Here is a 22,956-nt window from a genome sequence, read left to right on the forward strand (position 1 = left end):
TTATGTGGTAAGCAGTAGGAACCGTTGGTCTGTGAACAGCCCTGAGCACCATTTACTGCCCCCCAGGCTTTGTGGGGGTCCTTAGTGATTTCAGATGCAGCTGAAGGCTGTGGGGAAGGAGGGGAGGAGGAAGGAGGTGTCGCTGTGGCCGGACAGGTCTGGTGCAGTTCACTTTTCTGAAAAAAGGCTTTCGCCGCGGAGGTTTGCTGACTGTCGTGACCACGGTGAACAGCATCTCTTGGGGCAGGTGATGCAGATGTCACCTGGCTTCAGTGAGCCAGCAGGTCCTAAGCTGCAGAGCCACCATGCTGAATTACAGGCGTGGTCACCCCCCCAGCCACTCCACCGGGTCCCGTTTCTGACCTCTGTCTCCCTCTGTCTCTTCCAGGCACCTGCGTGAAGTGCAGCAAGGGAGTGTACGGAGCCAACCAGGCCTGCCAGGCCATGGGCAACCTCTACCACGATGGCTGCTTCACCTGCGGCGCCTGCAGTGAGTACCCCCTGCCCGGCCTGCTGTCCGTGCCAGGCCCTGGGCCAAACTCCTCGGGCTTAACGTTCTTCTGGTGTAAAGGGGGAAAAAACAGGAGGCGGTTACTGAATTATCTGCCAGCTGGACTCTGCTGCAGCTGTATGACTTGGTGGTGGTTGCTGTTTGGTTTTGAAGATTCTAGAAGAATCCATTCTTCTAGAAAAGTTAGTACAAAATACCGTTTTAGATATTTTAAATTCTACTTTATTTTTTAGATATTCAATATCTTGTAGAAAAGATAGTTTTGGATTGTGCCGGCCGGCTGCCTTCTGATACGGAGGATGGTTGTTTTCATTCCTCTGCCTCTCAGTTACAGCCACATCTTCTTATTTACAAAAGTGGGTTTTTTTTCGAAGTGGTGGTGAATATGCCTTAACTAGCACATAGAAGGTTTTTAGTTGTCATGTCACACGTTACAGCCGTTCTGGCCTTTCTGTCCGCAGAGCCCAGGGAGAGCCGGCGGGTCAGGACCCTGCCGTGGGCGGCGCAGGCAGGGTGCGGGTTTCGGCAGTGGGGTCTTTGAGTGCCCCCGACACCTTTTCCGGCAGAGCTGCTGCACGGTCGGTCCGGTGGCGGTGGTTTCACTGCCTGCGTTACGTCTGCTCACTGAAATCATTTTGCCCTTCTGAGGGACCTCCGGTCAAAGCATCAAAGTGTCTGAATGACCCAGGTTACACGTCTGGCTTGTTCTCTCTCCGGAGAAATGGAGCCGTGCCCTGAGATGAGGGGCATGTCTCTGCCCGCTCGCATTCTGGTTATTGCAGGGATGGAGCTGGTTATTGTGCCAGAGGTATGGGGCTGGGAGCAGCGATGGTGAGCCCTGTGAAATCTGCCCGAGAAGCGGGGTAGGTAGTTCAGCTGGCCTCGCCGAGCTCCCTGCCGCTTCTCAGGCCCACATCTGAAGCTTGCTGGAGCGTACGGCATGCTGCCACGTATGGATCCTCCTAAGCGGCTTTTCAAGGTGGTCTGGGGGGTGAGGAATGGGAAACTTGATTTCAAATCGTGGCTGTGTTTGTAAAGCAGTGTTTTTTCTATTTTGTTATGTTTAACTCTAAGGGCTAGAGGTGTGTTTTTAGAAATAGGGCTGTGTGTGGTGGCAGAAAAAAAAATAATAAACCTTCTGGTGTTTTTGTATATATGAGTTTGGTTTTCCCAGATGAGCCTTAGGGTTTTTCTCCTGTGTTGTATTTAGAGTTGTAAGCTCATCAGGACTGCATGTGTTTTATTTGGAGCTGTAAAGTGGGAATAAATATAGAAAGATGTGTATGCTTTTTAATAATAGCTGAACCATGAACTCTGCTCACTTCCCAGCTGTCCGACACCAGCTGCCTTGCCTCACCTATCTTTTCAGCAGAGCACGTCACCATCATCTGCCCAGGAAAATTGAAAAGAAAAAATGCACGTGGTGGCAGTTTCCTACAGGCTCGGAAGTCAGCAGCTCACTCTTTTGTCCTCTCTTATAAGTTAATTTGAAATCTTCTCCCTCGGAGAGGATTCCTGGCTGCAGCCAGGGCTTTGCTTCTGGGGCTTCTTGCCCTCTGTGGCCGGGCGGCCTCTGAACTGCCCATGCACACAAAGCTCCTGTTAAAAATAATCCAGCAGCAGGTTCGAGCTGTCTTAAATTTCTAAAATGACTACTGTGCAACTGGTGATTTAGAAAGAAACCATTTCAATCCTCCCTTTAGAATGGATTTTAACCATCTTTGTTTGGAGACCAGCGCTAGAGAGGTACTTGTGTTTGCAGAGGTATCAGTGTTTACATCTGTTTATGTTTGTGTTTGGTTAAAAAATAGCTTAATCCCATTTCTAGTGAGGTGTGTTGGTGAGGGCTGAAAGAACAGCTACTTGCTGCTTATTCTAAAAGAAAACCCTTTCCAAAGGTTTCCAGTGCAAGACAAAAAGGTGTGGGTGTTGGGTGAGACTTAGGAAGATAGAAAGAAGCTAAGTTTAGCTAAGTGAAACCCATTTTCCCTCTTACTCAGCTGTAACTGAGAAGTACACTGAGGGGATGTGCTGGGGCAAAGGGTTTCAAATGGAAAGTGAAAAAAAAAAGGCTGGTGAAAATGACAGGGAAAAAAAAAGAAAGGGGGGAGGAGCAGTGATAATATTTCTCTGCGTAGAAAATACTGTATTTCCATACAAGATAAAAAAGGGGAATGTAAGCTACGGGAGTATAAATGAGCATTTATTACATGCAGAAGAGCAGTCACTCTGCAAAGCTCAAGCCCTTCCCACTGGGGCAGCGGCTGTACTAAGGTGGAAGCTGGATGGTGTGGATGGATGGATGGATGGAGGGGAGGGCGTGTGGTGTCGTGGGATTCCCGGAGGAGAGCGCGACCCCGCAGCGGTGGTGTTTCCCTCGCGTGCGTGTCTGCGAGAGGCAAGGCTCACAACAACCCCTCCGGCACAGGAGGTGGTTTCCGGCGTTGCCCCTGCGGTCTGCGGGGCCTTCGTGCACCACTCGCTTGCTCCGGGGCTTTGCTGCCTGGCTTGGGCTTGCGGAGGCGTCGCGGGGCTGACTTTCCGATTCCCCAAGCCTCTTTGCATTGCAGCTGCTTAACTGGTGCCTGGGGTGGTACACGCTGTCCTGCCCTGCGCCCAGGGAGGAAACGTACCCGAGGGGAATCTCCCCACTTTTGCAGACCGAGGCCATTTCCCAACCCTCCCGGCCTGTCAGCTGCTGCGGGGATGAAGGGCGCACAGCCCCGTCGCTCGCTCGCCCGGAGAGCGCGCGTGCCTCTCTGCGGGCTCTTTGTCATCTGTGTCGCTGCGGTGGGTGTGACGAGACCCTTCTATCTGCCAGAAAAACAAATATTTGTCCGGTCGGTGTTGTCTGTCTAGCTGGAATGCACGTCTTGAGCGGCCTGTGTGGAAACTCTGGTTTCTAGCTGAAAAGTAAGTAGTACTTTTAAGGTCAAGTGGAGTTCATCTTGGACGCCATCCAGTGCAAACTTGTCTTTGAGAAGTCAAGGTTGCTCATGATTTCAATCCTAAAATTTCTGCTCTGGTGGAACACTGAATGTCTCTGCTCCAATAAATAAAATACACAAAATTACCTATTAAGGTAAAGCATATTGTCCTCCAGATATTTATATCTGCTCTCCTGCTGTTTTCATTTTAGTAAGGATTCCTAATTTTGCTTGTAGTTGGATTTGTGTCCAAATGTGCATTAGTTTCCCAGATACAAAAAACCGAGAGGGTCTAAAGGGGGTGTGTGGTGTGTGTGTGATGCCTCATAGTGCCAAATTTCCTACACCCTCTGTTTCCTGATTCACATATGTTTGGAGATAAATGATAGAGCAGTTTGCTGAGCAGGGCCACGCATACGTTTCAGGGTTCAGTTGTCAGGAAAAAAAATGTACTGTTTTATCTGAGCCACTGGCATGTAATGCAGAAAATTTGGCTTAGAGGTCAAAAAAACAGATTTAGAATGATTACTTTGGCATAAATGTCTCATTTATCTTCTTGTTTGTTACAGGGCAGAGACACAAACAAGGCGGCTTTTTGTGGAGGGGGAGAGGAAAAAACTTGGGGCTCTTTCTGCAGGATTAGTAATAAATTATATTTGCTTTTCAGGAGGGCCATGAAAGTAGGTTAAATTTAAAAAAAAAAAAGGTCCTCGAAACTCATACAGCTGTTTCCTGCAAGCTCAAGGTGTCGTTTCCATCTTGTTTGGGGTTTTTTTTCAGTCTGTTGGACAAACAGTTGTTGTTATCAACTGCTTTGTTACACATTAACCGTTTAAGTTCAATCACTAGTTTATACCTCCTCAGAACACAGCAGATGCAGGTGTTTCCCGACATTGATACTTAGTATTTAGGTCGTAAGGAGACCTTATAAATGATACTGATTTAACTAGACAGCATCGCTCTAACCTGTTGTGGTGTTTTAGTGTTTTCGCTAGGATTCAACCTGGCTTATGTCCGACTGCTGCAGGTTGCCTGGAAAAAGGACCAGTTTAGGTCTGCTAGCAGCATAATTTTAGAGCATAAGGGTCTTGTACTTGAACCACTTGGTCCTCAGAGGAAATCTGAAAGCTAAAAAAGTGCAAGGGAAGCGTCAGTGATGACTGTGAAGGAAATCGGTAGGCGAGGAAGGAAGTCAGAAAAAGAACTGATTGCAAGGTGATTTGAAGGGGGGTTCGACGTTGAACTACAGCAGAAGGGCCAAAACAAGGGCCAGATTTTGGGCCCTTATGGCGAAGAGGTGGAAACCTTACACGTTTGCCAGGCTACCGAGTTCGACCTTTGACATGTCAGCATTACTGCATTACTTTCTTTTTCCTTTTTGCCAGCTCAGATTAATGTTGATGTCTGTGCAAGGGTAACAGGCTGCTGTTCCAGCGGCGGAGTTTGAAATCGCACGAGCCGGCCGCCTCTTGCTCTCCCCTGAGTGTATATATTTTTTATTTAATATTTCACAATGTTGTTGTGTTGGGAGGTGTCAGGGGTCATTTCCCAAACGTGGTAGCTCAGCCATCGAAGCAGTATTACCTGCCAGCGTAGCCTTCTGCTTGGGCTCATTGGTCTTGCTGCAGTGATTATAAAGCGTGGCTACTGAGAGCAGTGCAGCTCTTGGTGTCTTTGGGCTAACGTTGATTAAGCATTAGATTAGATTAGATATCAGGAAGAAGTTCTTCCCGGAGAGGGTGGTGAGGCACTGGCACAGGTTGCCCAGAGAAGCTGTGGATGCCCCATCCCTGGAAGTGTTCAAGGCCAGGCTGGATGAGGCTTGGAGCAACCTGGTCTCGTGGAAGGTGTCCCTGCCCATGGCAGGGGGGTTGGAACTGGATGGTCTTTAAGGTCCCTTCCAACCCAAACTACTCTGTGATTCTATGATTCTATGATGCAGCCAGAGCTTTATCAATAGCGGCTTAAGTCAATTGCACATGTTTTAGTGGTGGCTGAATGTCTGAAATCATTAGGACAATGTGAGAAAAAAAGGTTGAAACCTTTAATGCAATATGTTACCAGTCTTTCTGGTCTCTTTATTTTATAATGTCATCTTCAAAGTGCTGTTTTTTGTTAACAGGCATAGGGTTAATTGTGTTGTAACGATTTTAGGAAGTTTCTAAAAATATTTTAATGGTACCTACGAGTAATTTTCCAAGTATTGGCTCAGTAAGGAAGCACTGAGGCCTCTTCCATACCTAGAGAAATGTAAACATAGCGCTCTCGTATAGTTTCGATGCACTTACATTCGCCGAGGACACAGGCACTGCCTCCCCCTCCTTCCTCCCCTGAGCCTCCGCCTGTTTCAGTGACAGGCAGTGGGTGACAGGGTGGGAGGCCAGCTCTGACGGCTGGCTGGTTTTGGGGCACTTTGGAGAACAGGGCAGCTGTCCCCGGAGCAATGCAGAGAGTGGCTGGGCACTGGTTTGAAAACCGGTACCTCAGCAGGGACTCCCCGGATCGTAGCGCTGCTTTGTCCCAGGGTGACTTAATCTTACCTCTTGAGTTTTGAAGCTTCTAGGTGTTTTCCCTAAAAATACTGTAATATTTTCTTGCAACAGTTTGCCATCAGCAAGGGAGGAGTGTTGCTCAGTTGTGCGGCTTATGGTGGTTTTGCTGTGTTTCCCTCCGAGGGGCCATTTCTGCCTTCCCTGTGGTTGCTTTGCCGTTAGAGGTGGCTGACCTTTTCTTACATGTGCCAGAGCGTGCTCTTGGTTTTCAGGCATCTGATCTTTTTCTCAGAGGATTTTTTTAACGCCTCAAATGTGTGGTGAGAGCGTGGAGGGTGTGTTTTACAATTTTACAGCATGGCTGGTATAGTTGAGAGAGAGACTGAACATCTTAGGTGGTAATGGGGATGCTGTGTGCTAGCGCAGTTTATTCTGACAGAGATCCTATCCTCCTGCCCACAGTTTCTCCAAGACTTTGGTCTGACCTGGGGTGTCTGCTGATTGACCACAGTCTGAGTTTACCTGGTTTGGAGGATGTGCAGGCATCCACAACAGGTTGCCCAGAGAAGCTGTGGATGGCCCATCCCTGGAAGTGCTCAAGGCCAGGCTGGATGAGGCTTGGAGCAACCTGGTCTAGTGGAAGGTGTCCCTGCCCATGGCAGGGGGGTTGGAACTGGATGGTCTTTAAGGTCCCTTCCAACCCAAACCATTCTGTGATTCTGTGATTCTAAGTGACCCTTTCGTGCAGCCCCTGTTCAAGAGCAGACTGGAAATATTGACACTTCTGTGTCAGTCTCAGTGCTGCATCCAGCATTAACGGCAGCCGACAGAAATGGGAAAGATGGCAGAAATTAATTGGAGCTCTCTGATGCTTGACCTAGTCTGCCATGTCTGGTGGGACACCATACTGTCTGTCCGCAAGGTATCCGTGGAGAGCTCCAAAAACGCTTGTGCTGGCTGGGGACCGGTGGGTCTCATGTACTGAACAGTGGGCAGCAGGGACTTCTGGCTGGTGTGAGGGAGCCAAGGTCGTTGGGCTCTGCCTGCACCCGTTTTACTGCCCGCAGGGTGTGCACGGACCAGAGTGGGTTCTTCCATCCAAACCTCCGTGCAGCTTTATGTGGGGGAAATGAAAACCGGGCAAAGGACTGCAGCTTGAGCCGGAGCCACTCAGGGCTGCGAGAGGAGCTTGTTTCAATCCTTAGCGGCTAGACGGACACTGTTTCCCTGCTGTCCCATTAGCGTGTCAGGAGGTTACATCCAGTGAATCCGGAAACCGAAATGCCATTGTATTTAACCTGCCATTAGTAATCACATGTCCAAATTTACCTTACAGCTGTGGCACTCTAAGAAGGACTGATTTCTGTCATGACAGGGGCCCAGGGCTGTCAGCGTGGAAGGGACCCAGGAGCAGCTGCCAGCCTGCAGTGATTCTTGCCCATCTGCTGTGCAGATACCGCAGGGAGCTCCGCGGCCCTTAGATAAGTGATAAGGGAGGTCCACACAATCTCTCTGGCAATGCAGCTTCCTGGTTGTACATACCCATAGAGCCCGGCGATCCCGATGTGGCCCTGTGCCGTTACATGCATTGAGAGCAGTCTCTTGTCTTTGAGCATGAGTGTGTGACCCCACTGTCCTTTTAATAAATAATGGAAAAGCAGTTTTGAAAGAGAAAGTTGGGTCCAGCTCCCCAGCAGGCAAATGATGCTTCTCCCTACACCTTCCTTGGGCCGTTGCAAGTCCCTGGTAAACCCCTCTCTGTACGAACTTCAGAAGGAGAGAGCTGTCATTTGGGAAAAAAGCACCAGCATCCTGGGAGTGCAGCCCCATGGTATGCTTATTATCAGCTGCTAAGCAAAGTGTCTTTATTTTAGCACAAAGACACTAGGGAAGGAGACTGAAGTATTCTGGAATTGGTGCTGAAATGACCTCGAGGTCATCCTGAAGGTCCCATAGCTAAACAGATCAGACAGATGTGTTAGAGTTGAGCTGTACGTAAAAGCTTGGCGCTCAAACCTCCTGTCAGGGAAAGGAACAAGAAATCCTGTAACAACGAGGGAAGACGGAAGGGTTGAAATGCCAAAGAATTTTAATTGTCTGAATTTTTTCAGGTGAGAGATTGGCTAGATTCAGGGTGAAGTGCAATACAGTCAGGAGCCAGCGGCTTAAGACATGTAGCAGAGCAGTCGATCCTGAAAGCGGCAGGCCACGCACGCGTTAATATTCCTGGGTTTATCAAAGGATAGCCTCTCTGTAGGCATCATCATGCATCTTTAAAGTGATGCGTATTTAAAGTAGGCAGTGATCAATATGTGGTTCCTTATATGTGACATTTAACTTCTCAATCCTTCCTTTTGGTGAAAGTACGACAGCATCTCCGTGCTGAAGCGGAACGTGCGGCAGCCTCTGCAGGCACACAGGCAGAAGCGCCACTTTCGAGAGCGACCTGTTTAACATAGGGCACTGTCCCGTGGCTGGGAGCTCAGCGCAGGGACAGAAGCAGCTGTCTCAGTGCTGTGGGGTAGTCCCAGCGCTGTTTGGGTTACCGGCGTGCCTGTGGCCAGAACGTGCATTTCCCAGCTCCACTGGGACGGTCCCCAGCACAGCTTGGGGAAGTGAGCTTTTCCTGCCTCTTGCTTTCCCATGTGTATGATGAGGAGATACTTCCTCACCTCAAAGGGATGTTGGGAGAAGTCCATCCTGATGTGGGCAGGGAGAGGCTGAGAGCAGCAGAGGAAGAAGTCGGCTCTGTTTGCGTGCACCACTCCTGCGGCGGCTGCAGGGCCACCTGACCACTCATGGGTTTTTGGCAAATTTGCTTTTATGCTTCTGCCAGGGGCTTAACGAGAGTCATGGAGAGGAGCTAAAAATAGTCAAAATGACCACCTCTTCCCTAAAGAAAGGCATTAAATCACCCCTCCTTCCCTCAAAGTGCCTGTGGCGTCAGCAGCTCTTCTTCATGGGCCCATGTAATGGCAAAGTGTAAATCCTTTATACCGGGTTTGTCCCTCTGCTGAAGCAGCTTGCAGCAGGAGCACAGACACAGTGCCCCGGCCATGCCACCTTCTCTGAAGGCCTGTTGCCATCAATCTTGACCTGCTAATGTCATGGGGTTAAAAATACAGCGGGTGCAGAATGGCTGGTAAATGCTTTTTTGGTCACCGTGGAAGATTGGCAGCAATCCAAACCTCATCCCTTCTGCTGGAACGGCTGCTGCTCGTGCCCTGGCCAGGGCCTTCATCCAAAGAAGCGTCTCCTCACTGCATGGCTCCACGCGAATGTTTTTCCTCACCGCTACCCGCTTGTCTTTGAGGAGAGACGTTGCGTACTGGTGGAAAGCGATGTTGCACTGACCTGGAGCCCACCCTGCAGCGTAATTTGAAATAAAAGTTAAATGGTTTTTGTTTGTTTGTCATTTTTAGGGGTGCCAAACCCCAGTGCTGTATTTAAACCAGCGGGAGATTTTCTGAGGGTACTTCTTGCTGTGTGAGGCTTGTTGGTAACTTGCTTAGGACCTTCGTTGGCATGGGTGCTGCAAATCCCAGGTAACCCCATGCCTCTCCTTCCCTTCTGCAGAAACTGGGACTCTGCAGCTGCCAGGATGTGTGCGGGGCTTACCTGTGGATGGGCAGGCACACAGGACGGGTTATAGTACAAATAGACACCCTGGGCTAGGAGTCACAAAGCTAACGTGTCCAAGATTAGATATATTTTATTTTGGGCTCCTGTTTTGGGGTCAGCAACCTTGGCAAAGTATCAGGGTGGGTGAGAGAAGTCAGAACGGGATGCTTTTGGCTTTGTCAAGTTTTCTTCCATGTCCCAGCCAATGTCTGCATTGGTGCAAGGATGGGCTGGCGCCCTAGGTCACCTCAGACATCCAGGTAACGCAGTTGTCCCCAGCGGGGATTAGAGGAGAACCAGAGACGATGAGCGTGTCGGGGCAGTGTGCTTCTGGCTCCTACGATGCCCGGTAAACGTGGCTGAGCAATGCCTGCAGCTTAACCACGAAGCTGCTTCAGGTGCAAACGGGGGCTTGTTCTTTGAGAAACATGCTGCCACGACCTCTGCCTGCCTTGCTGGCTGAAACCTGGGCAGGGCACTAAGGACTAGCAGTGAAATCTTGGTTGGGCTGAATTCACTGCAGCGAAATCTTGGTTGGGCTGAATTCACTGTCGAAACTTGAGAGCTTCACTAGAGCATCTCTGTTTCCCGAGGAGCTGCGGGAGTTGTTTCCCAGCCTGAAAGTGCCCTCTGCCGTACGCAGGAGATAGTGAAGATTGTATTTTACTGACTTGGCTTTCTCCTTTTCTTCAAGCTTTGCAGCCAGCATGATTATTCATCAGAGGCTGCCAGGTTTATGCATGATATAAAGCACCACGGTGTGGCCTCCAGACCAGTCCTGTGTGTCATCCACGTTTATACACCCAGCAGCTGATGATGGCTTTTTTAACCATACTGGCCACGTGCAACATATCAAGCAGGAGGCTTCTGGGCCCTGGTGTCTCAGTTCCGATTTCCTTCTAGTGATGCCTGGCAGGTCCCTGACACCAACCTGCAGCGGGTCCTGCTCCAGGAGTGCTGCTCCCCCTGCTCCCGGCACTGCCTCTGGGCACTTTGAGGTTCTTTGGCCAAGTAGCACAAGCACATCTGCTTCGGTGTTGGCTGAAGAGGGAAACTGGACTGCAAAGAGGTAGGAACAGCTTTTTGTAAACAAATAAAACCTAGCCCTTTTCTCAGGGGGAAGGCAGGGCATTTAGAAGGAGCAGTGGCAGCGTGAGCATGCATTGCCATGGTTACATGGAACTGAAAACAGACAGCGAGTGTGAGGCATAAACACAAATGCTGCAGCAAATATAAATCTTCTCCATACGTAGAGTCCTTTCTTGGAAAAACTTTGTCATCTTGTCTCTGTTACAACATTCTGGTTGGAAAAAAAGAATACTCTTTTTCTTAAATGGTTTCCAGCTTTTGGAAAGCTGGCTGCTGCAGTAACGCCTGTGCTGGTAGGGAGCAGAGATGTGAGTTGAGCGCTCCGGTGCTGCGCTCTGCTGGGGCAGACCGGGTCGTCGGGTATGGCAGGGGATTACCTGGCAGCTGCTGGTCAAAAGCGCCTTCTGGTGCAACACCATGGGTGTGACGTTTTGAGGAACGTTGTCAGGTAGGGATCGCTCTCGGCATACCTGCCCTTCTGTCCTCCTTGCTCCCGTCCTTGAGTGTTTTCCAGCGTGAGTCAGTACCCTCACTCGCTCTTGCCGGGTTATTTCGTGTTGTAGTCTTCCAGGAGGTGGTCCAGGCTTGCAAAGCCACCTCCTTCTGCCTGGAGGTGGGCCTGTTATCTGGATCCAGCAATGGGCATTTATCAGTGACCACCAGTGGAGGAGGAGATGGGGTTAGTTGGGCTGGAAGCTGGGAAGACCCGTGCTGGGGTTGAATGCCCTTCTCCAGCTGTGTGGTGACCGTACTCGGATGTCCTCGTTGTTGTTTGATTCTCAGCAGCCAGTTTTCGCTTACATTTTTTCCCTGTTCTCAGCTAACCTTTCTCATCTCTCTCTCTTTTTTCCTCAGGTCGAAAGCTGAGAGGAAAAGCTTTTTATTTTGTCAACGGCAAGGTGTTCTGTGAAGAAGATTTCCTGGTAAGCGCACAGCTGACCCTTCTGCTGGCACGTCTCAGCCTCCCCAGCAGACACGCAGCCTTTCTGCCTGTCAGCTTTGCCTGTGCTCCTCACAGCTCTAGGCCAGCATCCCGCCTGGCCCTTCGGCTCCACCATCTACTCGGGGCCAGCCCCAGCTGTGGTGGCTGCCCATGTGGTGCTGGAAGTGGCCAAGTGAGAGGCCACGGTTTTGCGATGCGGAGCCCCTAGCTGAAGCCATAATCTCTTGCGATGGCTCCGTCAAACGTGTCTCTGTGGCCATGCCGTGGAGGCAGCAGCGAGGTGAACTGCTGCAGCAGAACGAATGAGGGAATTTCCCTTTCCAATGAACTGGGTTTGCTTGGGTATCTTAATGGATATCTTTCTGTTGCCCTCATTGGTTTGTTGTGTGAACGTAGCAACCCCACGGCCCTCTCCTTGGCTGGTGGAGATGAAAAGCCATATGCCCTTCTGCCCGAGTCCCGATAGATTAATCCTTCATTGAGGCTTGAAAAAGCCATATTTGCCTACTTATTGAGGAAGTCTAGTGATTTCTGTCGGAGAGAAGTGAGTTATTCTTCTTTACTCTCGTCAGTATATTCTACACAGGCTGAAAATGGAAAGACTGGTAAAATGCATCTAAGCCACTTCATTTTTCCAGTTCGCATTGCCACCGTTCAGACAGGACTAAAACCTTAGACAGGTGATGAGACACATGTCAGGGACATGACAGGCAGCTCCTTACTGTTAGATCTCAGCAGCAGCACCAAAAAAATTGCTCTGGACCAAGCTTTATTGTTATTCTAACAGGGAGCTGGGATAATACCACTGACCTCGGAGAAGCTTCAGTAGATCGGTAATGGTGTCACCAAAGGAAGAATTTGGCTTTCCAAGCCTATAGATATAGATACAGATTATAAATATAGATATCGATGTAGGGGTAATGGGTTTAAATTGAAAGTGGGGAGGTTTAGATTGGATATCAGGAAGAAGTTCTTCCCGGAGAGGGTGGTGAGGCACTGGCACAGGTTGCCCAGAGAAGCTGTGGATGCCCCATCCCTGGAAGTGTTCAAGGCCAGGCTGGATGAGGCTTGGAGCAACCTGGTCTAGTGGAAGGTGTCCCTGCCCATGGAACTGGATGATCTTTAAGGTCCCTTCCAACCCAAACCATTCTGTGATTCTATGATTCTATGATATTGTGATATGAATATGTGATAAACACAGGAAAGTTCCTGGCTTGTAGATTGATGTGGTCAAATAAGCACGTAAGTCTTACTAGTAAACGCCTTATTTGTGTGTGCATTATGGTATTTACTTATATACTTAATTAAACTTAAATTTAGGACTTGGACATTACAGGAACTCGTACTCCTGAACGCTGGAAATCTGGTGTCTTTATAGAATATCCTCTGAGGACCCATCCACAGCTTCGTGTACTAAACAAAGCAGTGGAAAGTTTAGCTTGTGTAAGGAGTACAGAAAAAGGCCACACAAATAACACCCCACAATACGCTGTTGTTTATGCACGACTAGCCTTGTGAAATTTTAAGCCAATTCTTTTTTGTCCTTGCAGTATTCTGGTTTCCAGCAGTCAGCTGACAGGTGTTTCATTTGTGGACATTTGATAATGGACATGGTAAGTGATAATTGCTTCAGGAGAAAAAAAAAATCCCACAGCTTTTTACGAGAATGCATCAAAACCAAAATATGTTCATAGCCAGAGCTCTCTGTTATCATCTGATAGTCTGCCTAGTGTGAGTTTGGTAGCAGAAAGAAAACCCACTAAGCCTTTTGTTGATTTGTGCGAGGAAGTGAAGCTGGCACCCTGCTGCCTGTGGTGCAGAGACTTTGCTCTGCCTGTTTTCAGTGCACGGTGAACAACAGAGCCTTCAGCTCTTTCATCCCCTTTCAGGCATCCTGTCAGCCGTGCTGAGCCTGTCTTTCCTGGTGTCAACCTGTGGCTTCCCACGTACCTTCAGGATGAAGCCATGTCTTATTGCTGGTTTTTGTGGGTGCTGATACTCTGGGGAATAGGTTTGACCCAGAGGGAGTGATCCAGACCTCAGTTCAGATCTGCCCAAGTCCTGTCACACTCTGTGGTAGACGTGTGGGCATCCTGCTGCAGCGGGCAGTTCTCACTGGCCTACAGCAGGTACCACCCATCTGAGGTGTGCACGGAGCGGGTCACGGCTCAGGGGGTGGGCTGGCCTGTAGCCAGCACCAGCCAGCATTCAGGTGTGGGTGATTCAGAGAGAGACAAATTCATGGTCGTGTAGCTGGTGGTATAAAACTACAGCCGAGGCAGAGGAATTAGGAATTTCTGGGTGGTCGGTTCACAGCACGTCTCCCAAGATTTTCTGATGCTTTCTGTTCATTGTCTTTGCTTGCCTGCTTACACTGGAAAGCATTAAAATTGGAAAAGCTATTTTCCACTCGTAAGTCAGATCCCTCGGCTGATGGACCATGGTATTCCAGGTAGTAATAGGTGCCCCAAAGCCAGCAGGTGAATTGCAGCTGTTGAGTTCCACACAGTTTCCATAGTCTGTGTTAATTAGAAAACCAGGCTAGTGAGTACAAAGCTCTTGGATCTCTAAGGAATTATGAAAACCTAGCAATAGTATTTATTTCAGCCTCTCACGGAGAATATAAAGATGTATTTTCTTTTGTTGGGCTATGTATTGCCTTGTTATCCTCCTAAGTATTCTCTACCCGTTGGCTTTAGAAATTATTTTCTTTCCTTTAAATTCTGTTACTTCTACCCTTTGTAATGCTAAATACCTGGACTGAGGCTCTAAATTGTTTTCTTACCCATGCTAATAATTCAGTCCGCTGGAACCAGATGATATATATTGATTCCAGCTGCCCTTTCCATCCCTATTAACTCATTTTTCAGATGACTTGCCTGAAAAAAGACACAGCCCCGCTGATGAATACACAGCATTGTCTGATGTAAAGCTGTGTGTTTATTATTTTCACCTTTATTGGCTGTTCACCTGCATTTTTCCTGTCTCTTGGTTTGTTGCAGATACTGCAGGCTCTAGGGAAATCATATCATCCAGGCTGCTTCCGATGCGTGGTCTGCAACGAGTGTCTGGACGGTGTGCCATTCACTGTAGACTCTGAAAACAAAATCTACTGTGTCAGAGATTACCACAAGTAAGGACAAACAGCAGAAATGCTGTGGTCAACAAGCCTCTAATTTAGCTTTTCAGCTAATTAGGAAGTGTGGATTAGTAAAACATGGACAGGGTTAGAAGCTAGAAGCTTGAAGATGGGGCTAGACCCTAGAAATTCCCGCTGTCTCTCCACTTGTCCTGCCATTGACTCCTGTGTAACTCTGAGGAAGTCACTGGACCCCTGCGCTTCAGCTGCCCCTTCTGCAGAGCAGAGATAGTGAGAAGTAGTGCTCATGAAGTGTTCAGTGATGTGCGAAATCAGTCAGCTCTGAAGTGAGACACTGGATGCCCACGGAAATCAATGGGACTTAATTTTTGAGTAATTGAAGGGCTGAGTTTGACTTTCAAAGAATCACCACTGAACCTGCAAAGCTAAACTTTTATCCAGCTCTAAATGAAACAACTGATAAATCCACTTAAAAAATCACTTGTCGTTCAGACAGTGGAATAAAATGGCTGTGCTCTTAGCTGGTAGTTAAGATGATATTAGAGCTACACACATTTTGAGCTCACTCGCTTTGCTCCTTGATTTGTTCTCTGAGAAGACAGAGGATCAAGTGTTGCTGTGCTGTGTTGTGCCAATATTAGTTGCCTCCATGTGCCCCCTTTGTTCTGAAATGATGCATAGTTCCTTGCAATTTAATTTAATTAAGTTATGTATTATGTAATGCTGTGTTATAAGGCCTTAAGGGACTGTACAGTCCCGTGGTGTTTTCTCTGAGGTTTCATGCCCTAAGGCTGCCACTTCTTCTGATGTGCTTTTCTGGGGGATGGTCCTGCTCAGTTTCTCCTCATTTTCTCTTCCAAATCTCTCAGTAGCAGCCAAGAATTTTACAGTAGGTTTTGGGTTTTCTCTGGCATTAAGTGTAAAATATAAGGTCTTTTTTTGCCTGATTGAGCAACGTGTGCCAAGCATTACTTATAATCAATACTGTAATGTGTTTGTGATCTTGGGATGCAAAGCTTTCCTGTGGATAAGTAAGCTTTTCATCTTATCCCCAAGAACATACTGGCCTCTCTTTCTATGTTGATCTCTAACTTGCCTTTAATTTCTCATTGCTCCTCCAGAGTTCTAGCTCCAAAGTGTGCAGCGTGTGGACTTCCCATTCTGCCGTCTGAGGTGAGAGCCTTTTATTCCATGTCTCCTCAGGGGAGGGGGTGTCCCGTCTCAGGTCTTGCGCTCTTTCCCGCTTGACCCTGTGTCGAGGCGAATGCCCTTGCGGATGGGGAGAGACGATGGCTTCCTCCGGCATGCAACCTTCTGACCTAAGGTCATACGCTGTTCTTGAGATGTCACCTTTCTTTTGCTCAATAATGAAGCTTATTCTTGTTGGGCCAGGCTGCTTTTTTCATCTCCTGCAGGATTATACTGCTGCTAGTTTTATGTTCAGCGTATCTTTCCGTTATGTCAATAAATGCTGGTGGCACTCATGAATGACTGCTGTGTGACTCCTCTGGGACAAACTCGTTTTAATACTTGGAGGAGATGAATCTTGGGCAAAACCAATTTAAAATGCTGAGAAATGTGATATATTGAAATTACCAAATCATTAATGCGTTATTTGAGATAGGTTTGACTGTTAAACAGAGAGAATTTTACATTTCTGATGTTACATTGTAGAGGATATCTGCAGTCAGCCGGTGATGCAGCTTTACTGTAAAAATAACTGCAGGTGGCAGGATTTATTTGTGGTGTCCAACCGGCAGCCCACATGCATTTCCTCAACGTTCACAGCAATCTGCAGAGTGCATGTGTCTGATCCTGCTGTAATCCTTTGTAATTTCTCATTTGCTTGGATGCTTACAGGGGTCTGATGAGACCATTCGGGTTGTGTCCATGGACAAAGATTACCATGTGGAATGTTACCACTGCGAGGTAGGTCAGCAGCTTTCTCAGGGAGTGGGCACTCAGTGGTGATAACTACTGTTATTTGTAAGATGGAAATAAATCTCCTCCCTTCCAGTGGCAGTAGATGAGCCGTTCAAACCTTGCGTTGCGTGACCCATTCTGTCAGTGGCTGAGACATTTCCAGCTGGGAGGACAAAAGTTTTTGCAACAGTGTTTCTCAGCTGCGATTTCATTTGCTACCCATACAGTTATGGGCAAAAAATCATCACTTTTAAACTTGGCAGTTTGTTAATGAAGGAAGTGTGGTGGCTTAGTAAGGTTCTATCGTTGCCTTTCAGAAGCCTTGAGCTCCAGATCACATGAGTGTATCTGATTTCCGAGTCAGATTGTTCAAAAACGCTGAGGTGATGACTGATCCCGTGCGGTGTAAGTTACCTTCACTCTCATGGGAAATTAATGTGTCGTTGGAGCTGAAGAAAGGATATGGCTGCACAAAAAAATCCCAAGAGGTGCCAGGTCTTACACACCGTTCGATTTCCGTGCAGGGCGTCCTGGAGAGCCTTCATACTTCTGTGCTGTGAATTAAAATAAATAGATGTCTTCTCTCGCTGCGCTCATATTGCAGTGAAAAGAGGCCCTGACTCAGCAGGCTGGTTTCACATCAGTGCAACTGCTATTAGTGTGATGTGAGGAGGTGAATCCTATCTGAGAGTGTAAGGAGACACGAGCATGTTTAAAACACATAGGGCTGCACTTTGCCACATGATAAAGCTTATTGAATAAAGCTGCTTAAACCAAATTTGTACTCGGCTGCCCCTATGGCAGATGCTTTCCTTCTCATGGCACATGTTGGACTTCCTAGGAAGGAGCTGTTGGCTGGCTGTCCTCTGTCCCTGTTACAAAATCACCTTCCTGGAAGCCAGACCCCAGCTGACACTGGCAGAGAAACACATGCCCTGATAACCTGCGTGGCCTCTCGTTGCAGGACTGTGGGATGGAACTGAATGACGAAGACGGGCATCGCTGTTACCCGCTAGACGAACATTTGCTCTGTCACTCCTGTCACCTGAAACACATAGAGAACGGCACAACCCCAGCAGCTGGGTACCAGCACCGCTACTAGCCCACGCGGCTGACGTTGGAACGTGGGGACAGAAGACTTGTTACGTGATCTCCCTCTTCCCGCCCTCAGCTGATTTCCTGTGCATGTTTTTCGCCGGTCGGCAATGTTCCTGTAAAAGGATATGAGAGATTTTTGCTGGATTCCCAGAATTTGTATGCTTGCGAGTTCCAGCTGTATCAAACCATGTCTACTTGACCAAGAATGTGGCATGTTATCTAAACTGATCGGTTTACTTCTACATGCCTTTTTCTGCTGTCTGGAGGTTCCTCTTGGCTCATTTTGGAAGATTCTTCAGTGAAAGCACAGTTTGCTGTCGTGCCTGTGAACTCAGATCATGCCATGCACAATTAAAAAGCTAGAGGCTGGCTTGCCTGCCTGCCTGCCGGGAACATCCCTCTAAGAAACACAGTTGAGTGTTTCCTGACAAGCACATTTCATCAGATTCCCTGAAGGACATCAACCTGTTAATACCAGTCTTCAGATACTCTCTTTTTTTATTAATTCTTTAGGAAAAGAAAAGAAAGGGGTCTGTGTAAAATGGCACACTCAGACCTTCCAGTTAATTCCCTGAACTCCGGTGTCAAGTCTGGCTGTAAAAGCACCAACTCTCCGAGCACAAACCAGGGATGCTGGCTGGCAGCTGGAGGCCGGTGTCCCATTTCCAACGGAACAAAACGCGGGAACAAGCTAGGCTAAGCTACCGTGATGACTTGGGGCTTGCATGTCAGTGTGATATGCAGGGGCCAGTCTGCTGTGTCAGACTCTGAATAGCGGATCGTATTTGGAAAGGAAAGGTTGGGATACTGCAAGTGTGGGCATGGGGGAAATCCATCCTTATTCTTGCTTGCAGAGCTTGCTTTGGAAGAAAGCTCTCCGTACACAGACACTTGCCTGAGTTTTCCAGTTTGTCCCCACAGCTCAGCCCCCACCCTGGCCGCTCCTTTCCATGGTGTTTACCCAGCATGAAGCCATTTCATAACGGTGCTTATTTAGAGCTCTGGGAACAAACTCGAGATGGTTATGAAGGCTTTGTTACACAGGGATTTACAGCCCAGCTCCACAACCTCTACTCAGATGAGTATGTTGGTATGAACAGATTTGCTCCCATGAATAATAACGGCTTATCTGAGCAAAGGGTTAGAGAGTTTAGGCCTTACTTTCTGTTCTGCTGGGAAAGCAGAAAGGCAAATCGGTTCTCTTCTTGATACCCCACTCCCACTGCTTTATAGTCCAAGAGTCTGCGCCCCCGTATGTGTTACATACGTGATAGGTGTGCCTGCAGTGCGTGTTCTGTAGGCACTGAAGCCGGGCAACGCCTCCTGTACAGGTACAAAGTATTTGTTTTAGAAAACACTCTTTGATTTAAAGCCCCAGATGCAGTTGGGGATCTTAGCTACCCTTTCCAACATTCTGTGTGGGAAACTAGTTAAATCCTCAGGTACCTATGCTAAAGATGTAAATGAGGTTCTGATTGGTAGAGGATGGGATGGCATTCTTGAAGATCTTTTTGGTGAGGAAACTGCTGAGCAGTGGCACTGGGACTCCCAGAATGAGCCCGTGCCGAGAATCCTCTATGGTTCCCCCAAACCTCTTTTCCAGCAGCGTGGATGTAGCCCCGTCGGTGGTTGAACTCCGTTCATACCGTGCAGTTAGGCTGCCTCGATTACCCATCGGGAGCAGCCCAGGTGCCAGGCAGCAGCGAGCTGCCTGTCTCTGCCAGCACTCATGAATACCGCAGGCCTCTGTTTTGAGAGGTGCCGGTCTGCGTTGAGTATCACACAGAGGCACTGGCATCTGCTGCAGAACAAACGGAGACCAGCGGCCTGTTAGCACCTCCCCACAAGTCTGTATCAGCTTGCCTGGGCTGAAATGTGAATGTCCAAAACTGCCCAAGCCTTGGGAGCTCGGAGGTTTTGGCGTGGAGTTTCATCGGGCTGGCAGACCATCCGGCCCTCTGCCCCCTCCAGCCGTAAGCACCTCCGCCTGTTGCTGCTCTGCGGGATGGGGATGGCAGCGCGTGGCTGGAACGACGGTCCTGTGCTGGAAAGCATCCAAGCTCCAGCTTTGCCATAGTTTGGCTCTGTGGTGCTGTTTCTCCTGGGGACATGCCCACCCCCAGTGAGTGAGCGAAAGCTGGAGGGGAGGGATTCCTCTGCTGCAGGATACATGGCTCTGGGGCGTATTTATCTTCAGAAGAGTTTTGCCTGGGATTTTAGAGAATGTAAAATTAACCCCAAGTATGTGAGCTGCCTAGAGCCTTAAATTTAGCATCCAAATGCTGGATAGCGGAGGGATGGGAGCTGATGCAGAATGTAACTGATGCTGTTTCCAGCATCGAATGGATGGTGGAGCCACAAAACAGCTGGGTTAGCTCCTGCAGTGCTCTCACCCTGATGCAATTGCATCAGCTGCTGTCCCACAGTGCAGCTAGGCCCGGGGTTTAGGTGTGACTGTGATTTATGACCGTCTGAAGAGACTGAGGTGAGAAATAACGCCAGCTGATGTCCCTGGAAAATAATTCAGATAGTCCTGGGCGCATGGTTCCCCTCCTTGCGCTTCCTTTGGCGGTGAAGGCAGGGAGATACCAAAGTGGCTTCTGGAAGTGGGCTGGGAACAACAGCCGCGGTCATCCGTTGCTCTGTCTCTCAGGGACCTGCTGCTACATGGCTCATGCTTTTACTAGCTCCTGATTTTTAGAGCAGCCCCTCGCGCGCGTTTTCTGGCCTTTGCTTTGGAAAGATCTGACAACATTAGCGGGACTGGCGTTTTCTGTCTAAGCTGAGGTTCAGACTTGCTGTCTCACTCTTGCAGGCTTCCCCGCTACCCCAAAATAAGCAGGAAAGAAGGGGGGGCGGAGAAGGACAATTTCCCTTGCATGGAAAGCCTGGAGCAGCCTTGCAGGAGATCACCTCACTGTGTGGTTTGGCCTCTGCTCCCGCAGCGTCTTGTTACTCCTCTCAGCCATCCCACATCCCCCAGTGCTGGGGCAATGAAGGCTGCCCTACTTTCACTTTTGAGGCCCGGTATAAATTATTAAGTGCCAACGCTCTCCTTTTCTGCATTTACAGGGAGCTAGAGACGACAGCGTTGAGCTATTGAAAACGAAGCGCGTGCACTTGTGGTTTTGAAGCTAAAGCATCTGCTGCATTGCCCTGCTCCCCTGTGAGCGCTCACTTGCACCCCTTTTAGCTTTGGGAGCTTGAATTCACTTAAACTCATTATTATTTTTCCTAGGCTGTGGGAGTCTGAGTTCCTGTTGATTGTCCCTGGCTTGTCCCCGGCTCCGCGGCTGCCTGACGGCGGGTGCGGGTTGAAGCGGGGAGGCAGGGGTGTCCTGCAGAGGGGAGGCTTCTGCTCCCCCTGACCCCCAGCCAGGCATCTGTGGAGCTGCGAGCCCTTGGTGCCTGCCTTCAGCCAGCTCTCCCAAAGGGAAAAGCGGACAGGGAGGTGGCTCTGGAGCTGGAGGTGTGAGGCTTTGCATCCTCTGCAAGAAAACATGTTAAATTCTGCCTGATACGCATTGGGGTTTGCTGTTCACGTGAACCTTGTCTTGTTAAGATGTTGAAACGTGCTAGGAAGGGTTAATTCCTTAATTCCTCCCCCAGCGTGGAGGGACCCTTGGAAGTCCCATTGTGCTGGTAATGAGTAGCTCTCATGCAAATCCTTACTCAAGTGAATTCCCTGAAACTTGCTTTCAGGACCCAGAGCTTAATAGATTTCTTTGTTCAGATCATGCTGTGAAATTTCTATTGGTTAGAATACAGAAACTCACTTAAATAGGGATTTTTTGCATAAAAGCCGGGGGAAGAGCCCCAGCTATAGAAGCGGCAGACATTTTTGTGTGATTTTAAGTGTAAGAAACACCTGTGATCCAAGTGATTTAGGAAACCGCCCTGACGTTAAACACAGGGACGAGCATTTGCGAACACACTGCTGAGGAGCCTTTGATGAGTTCTGCGGCTCTTCGGTTTCCGAGTTTCATTTGGGGCCTTTCGAGGTTTAAATGATGTTTTTTTTGGTAGCAGCCGTGGAGGGGGTTCACTTTTGTTTATTGTACCCCTGGACGTGGGCTGTGGTGTCTGGGCGCCTGCGTGAGGCCTGCCTTTCACGGCCCTGTGCCACGCCACGTGTTTGTAGATGCAGACCTCCAGTGGAAGGTGTCCCTGCCCATGGCAGGGGGTTGGAACTAGATGGTCTGTAAGGTCCCTTCCAACCCAAACCATCCTGTGATTCTATGATTCTATGCGTTTTGAGAGACTTTCCGTGCGTGGATGGGGTAAGGACAAGCTGACCCAGGCTTCGTGGCTGGGGAGACATCTCTGGAGTCAGTACCTGCGGGCAGGGAAGGGCTATGGCCAGATACGCATCCCTTTTCCCATCCTCTGAGGCTGAGTGCCTGCGTCGCTGGGAGAAGCTGGGAGGGGGGTTGCCTCTCTCATCACACAGCATTCGTGCGTTCATTTTTCCTTTCTGATTCCGCATCCCGCTGCTGTAAGGTGTGCTTACCGGAGCCGATGGGGCAGACATCTTCCTACCATGAATCCTGACAGAGCCTGGAGCCGCTCACCCACCCCATTCCTAAGGAGAAGCAAAACTTAGCTTTTCTGAGCGATAAAAATCCTCACCCCACTTTCTCCCAGGGCAGCCAGAAGCTCAGGTGACGATACGCATCCGTAGCCCGCTAAGATGAGAGACAGGAAGAAGCTGTTCCCATGTGGAACGTGCCACAGAGCTCCCAAAGGCAGACGACAGGGATGCCCCGAGGCCCCGGCGAGGGATGCCCGGGGCCCGGTGACACCCACCCTCGTCCCCGCGCAGCGGGTCTGCGCTTTCTGCCGAGCAAACCCCCAGCCTGGCTGACGGCACTGAACGGTACTAATTATTTTATGTTTCCTTCAAAGCTCAGCTCCTGGAGAGAGCATTGCGGGATTCGTGCTGGGGTAACCAACCGTAGCCACCTGTGAACACAGCCCTCTTTTCTCCTGCGCTGTTCCGTATTTATGACAATAGCGGCCGGCAGCCAGGGCGAAGCCTCTGGCCCGTTGTGATTCCAGCGATTAAAGACAGCATCGTAAAGCCGTGCTCCGTGTCGAGTCTTTCCGAAAATTACGGTGGCCGTCGTCACCATGGGGATGGAGCGATGGGTCCGTGGGGAGGGAGTGACGCTGCCAAATGATGGTTTCCAAACCTCCGCCTTCCTCCTGTCCCCCCACATCCGTGGCTGGGGGCTCACCGGGGATTTCCCATC

The 22,956-nt window shown here is 49.2% G+C and overlaps 1 protein-coding gene across 1 annotated transcript; it reads left to right on the forward strand.

Annotated features, from left to right (window-relative positions):
• Positions 1–388: 388 nt before the first annotated feature.
• LOC104504043 (LIM domain-containing protein 1-like) lies at positions 389–18,167 on the forward strand (the record flags this gene model as incomplete). The annotated part of the gene is made up of 7 exons (XM_010147757.1): positions 389–490; positions 11,496–11,563; positions 13,134–13,196; positions 14,586–14,716; positions 15,805–15,856; positions 16,544–16,612; positions 17,571–18,167. Coding segments are annotated over 7 exons (623 nt in total), but the record flags the coding sequence as incomplete, so codon positions are not given.
• Positions 18,168–22,956: the final 4,789 nt, after the last annotated feature.

This window comes from Eurypyga helias, unplaced genomic scaffold (assembly GCF_000690775.1).
Source record: "Eurypyga helias isolate BGI_N326 unplaced genomic scaffold, ASM69077v1 scaffold22562, whole genome shotgun sequence".
NCBI classification, from domain to species: domain Eukaryota; kingdom Metazoa; phylum Chordata; class Aves; order Eurypygiformes; family Eurypygidae; genus Eurypyga; species Eurypyga helias.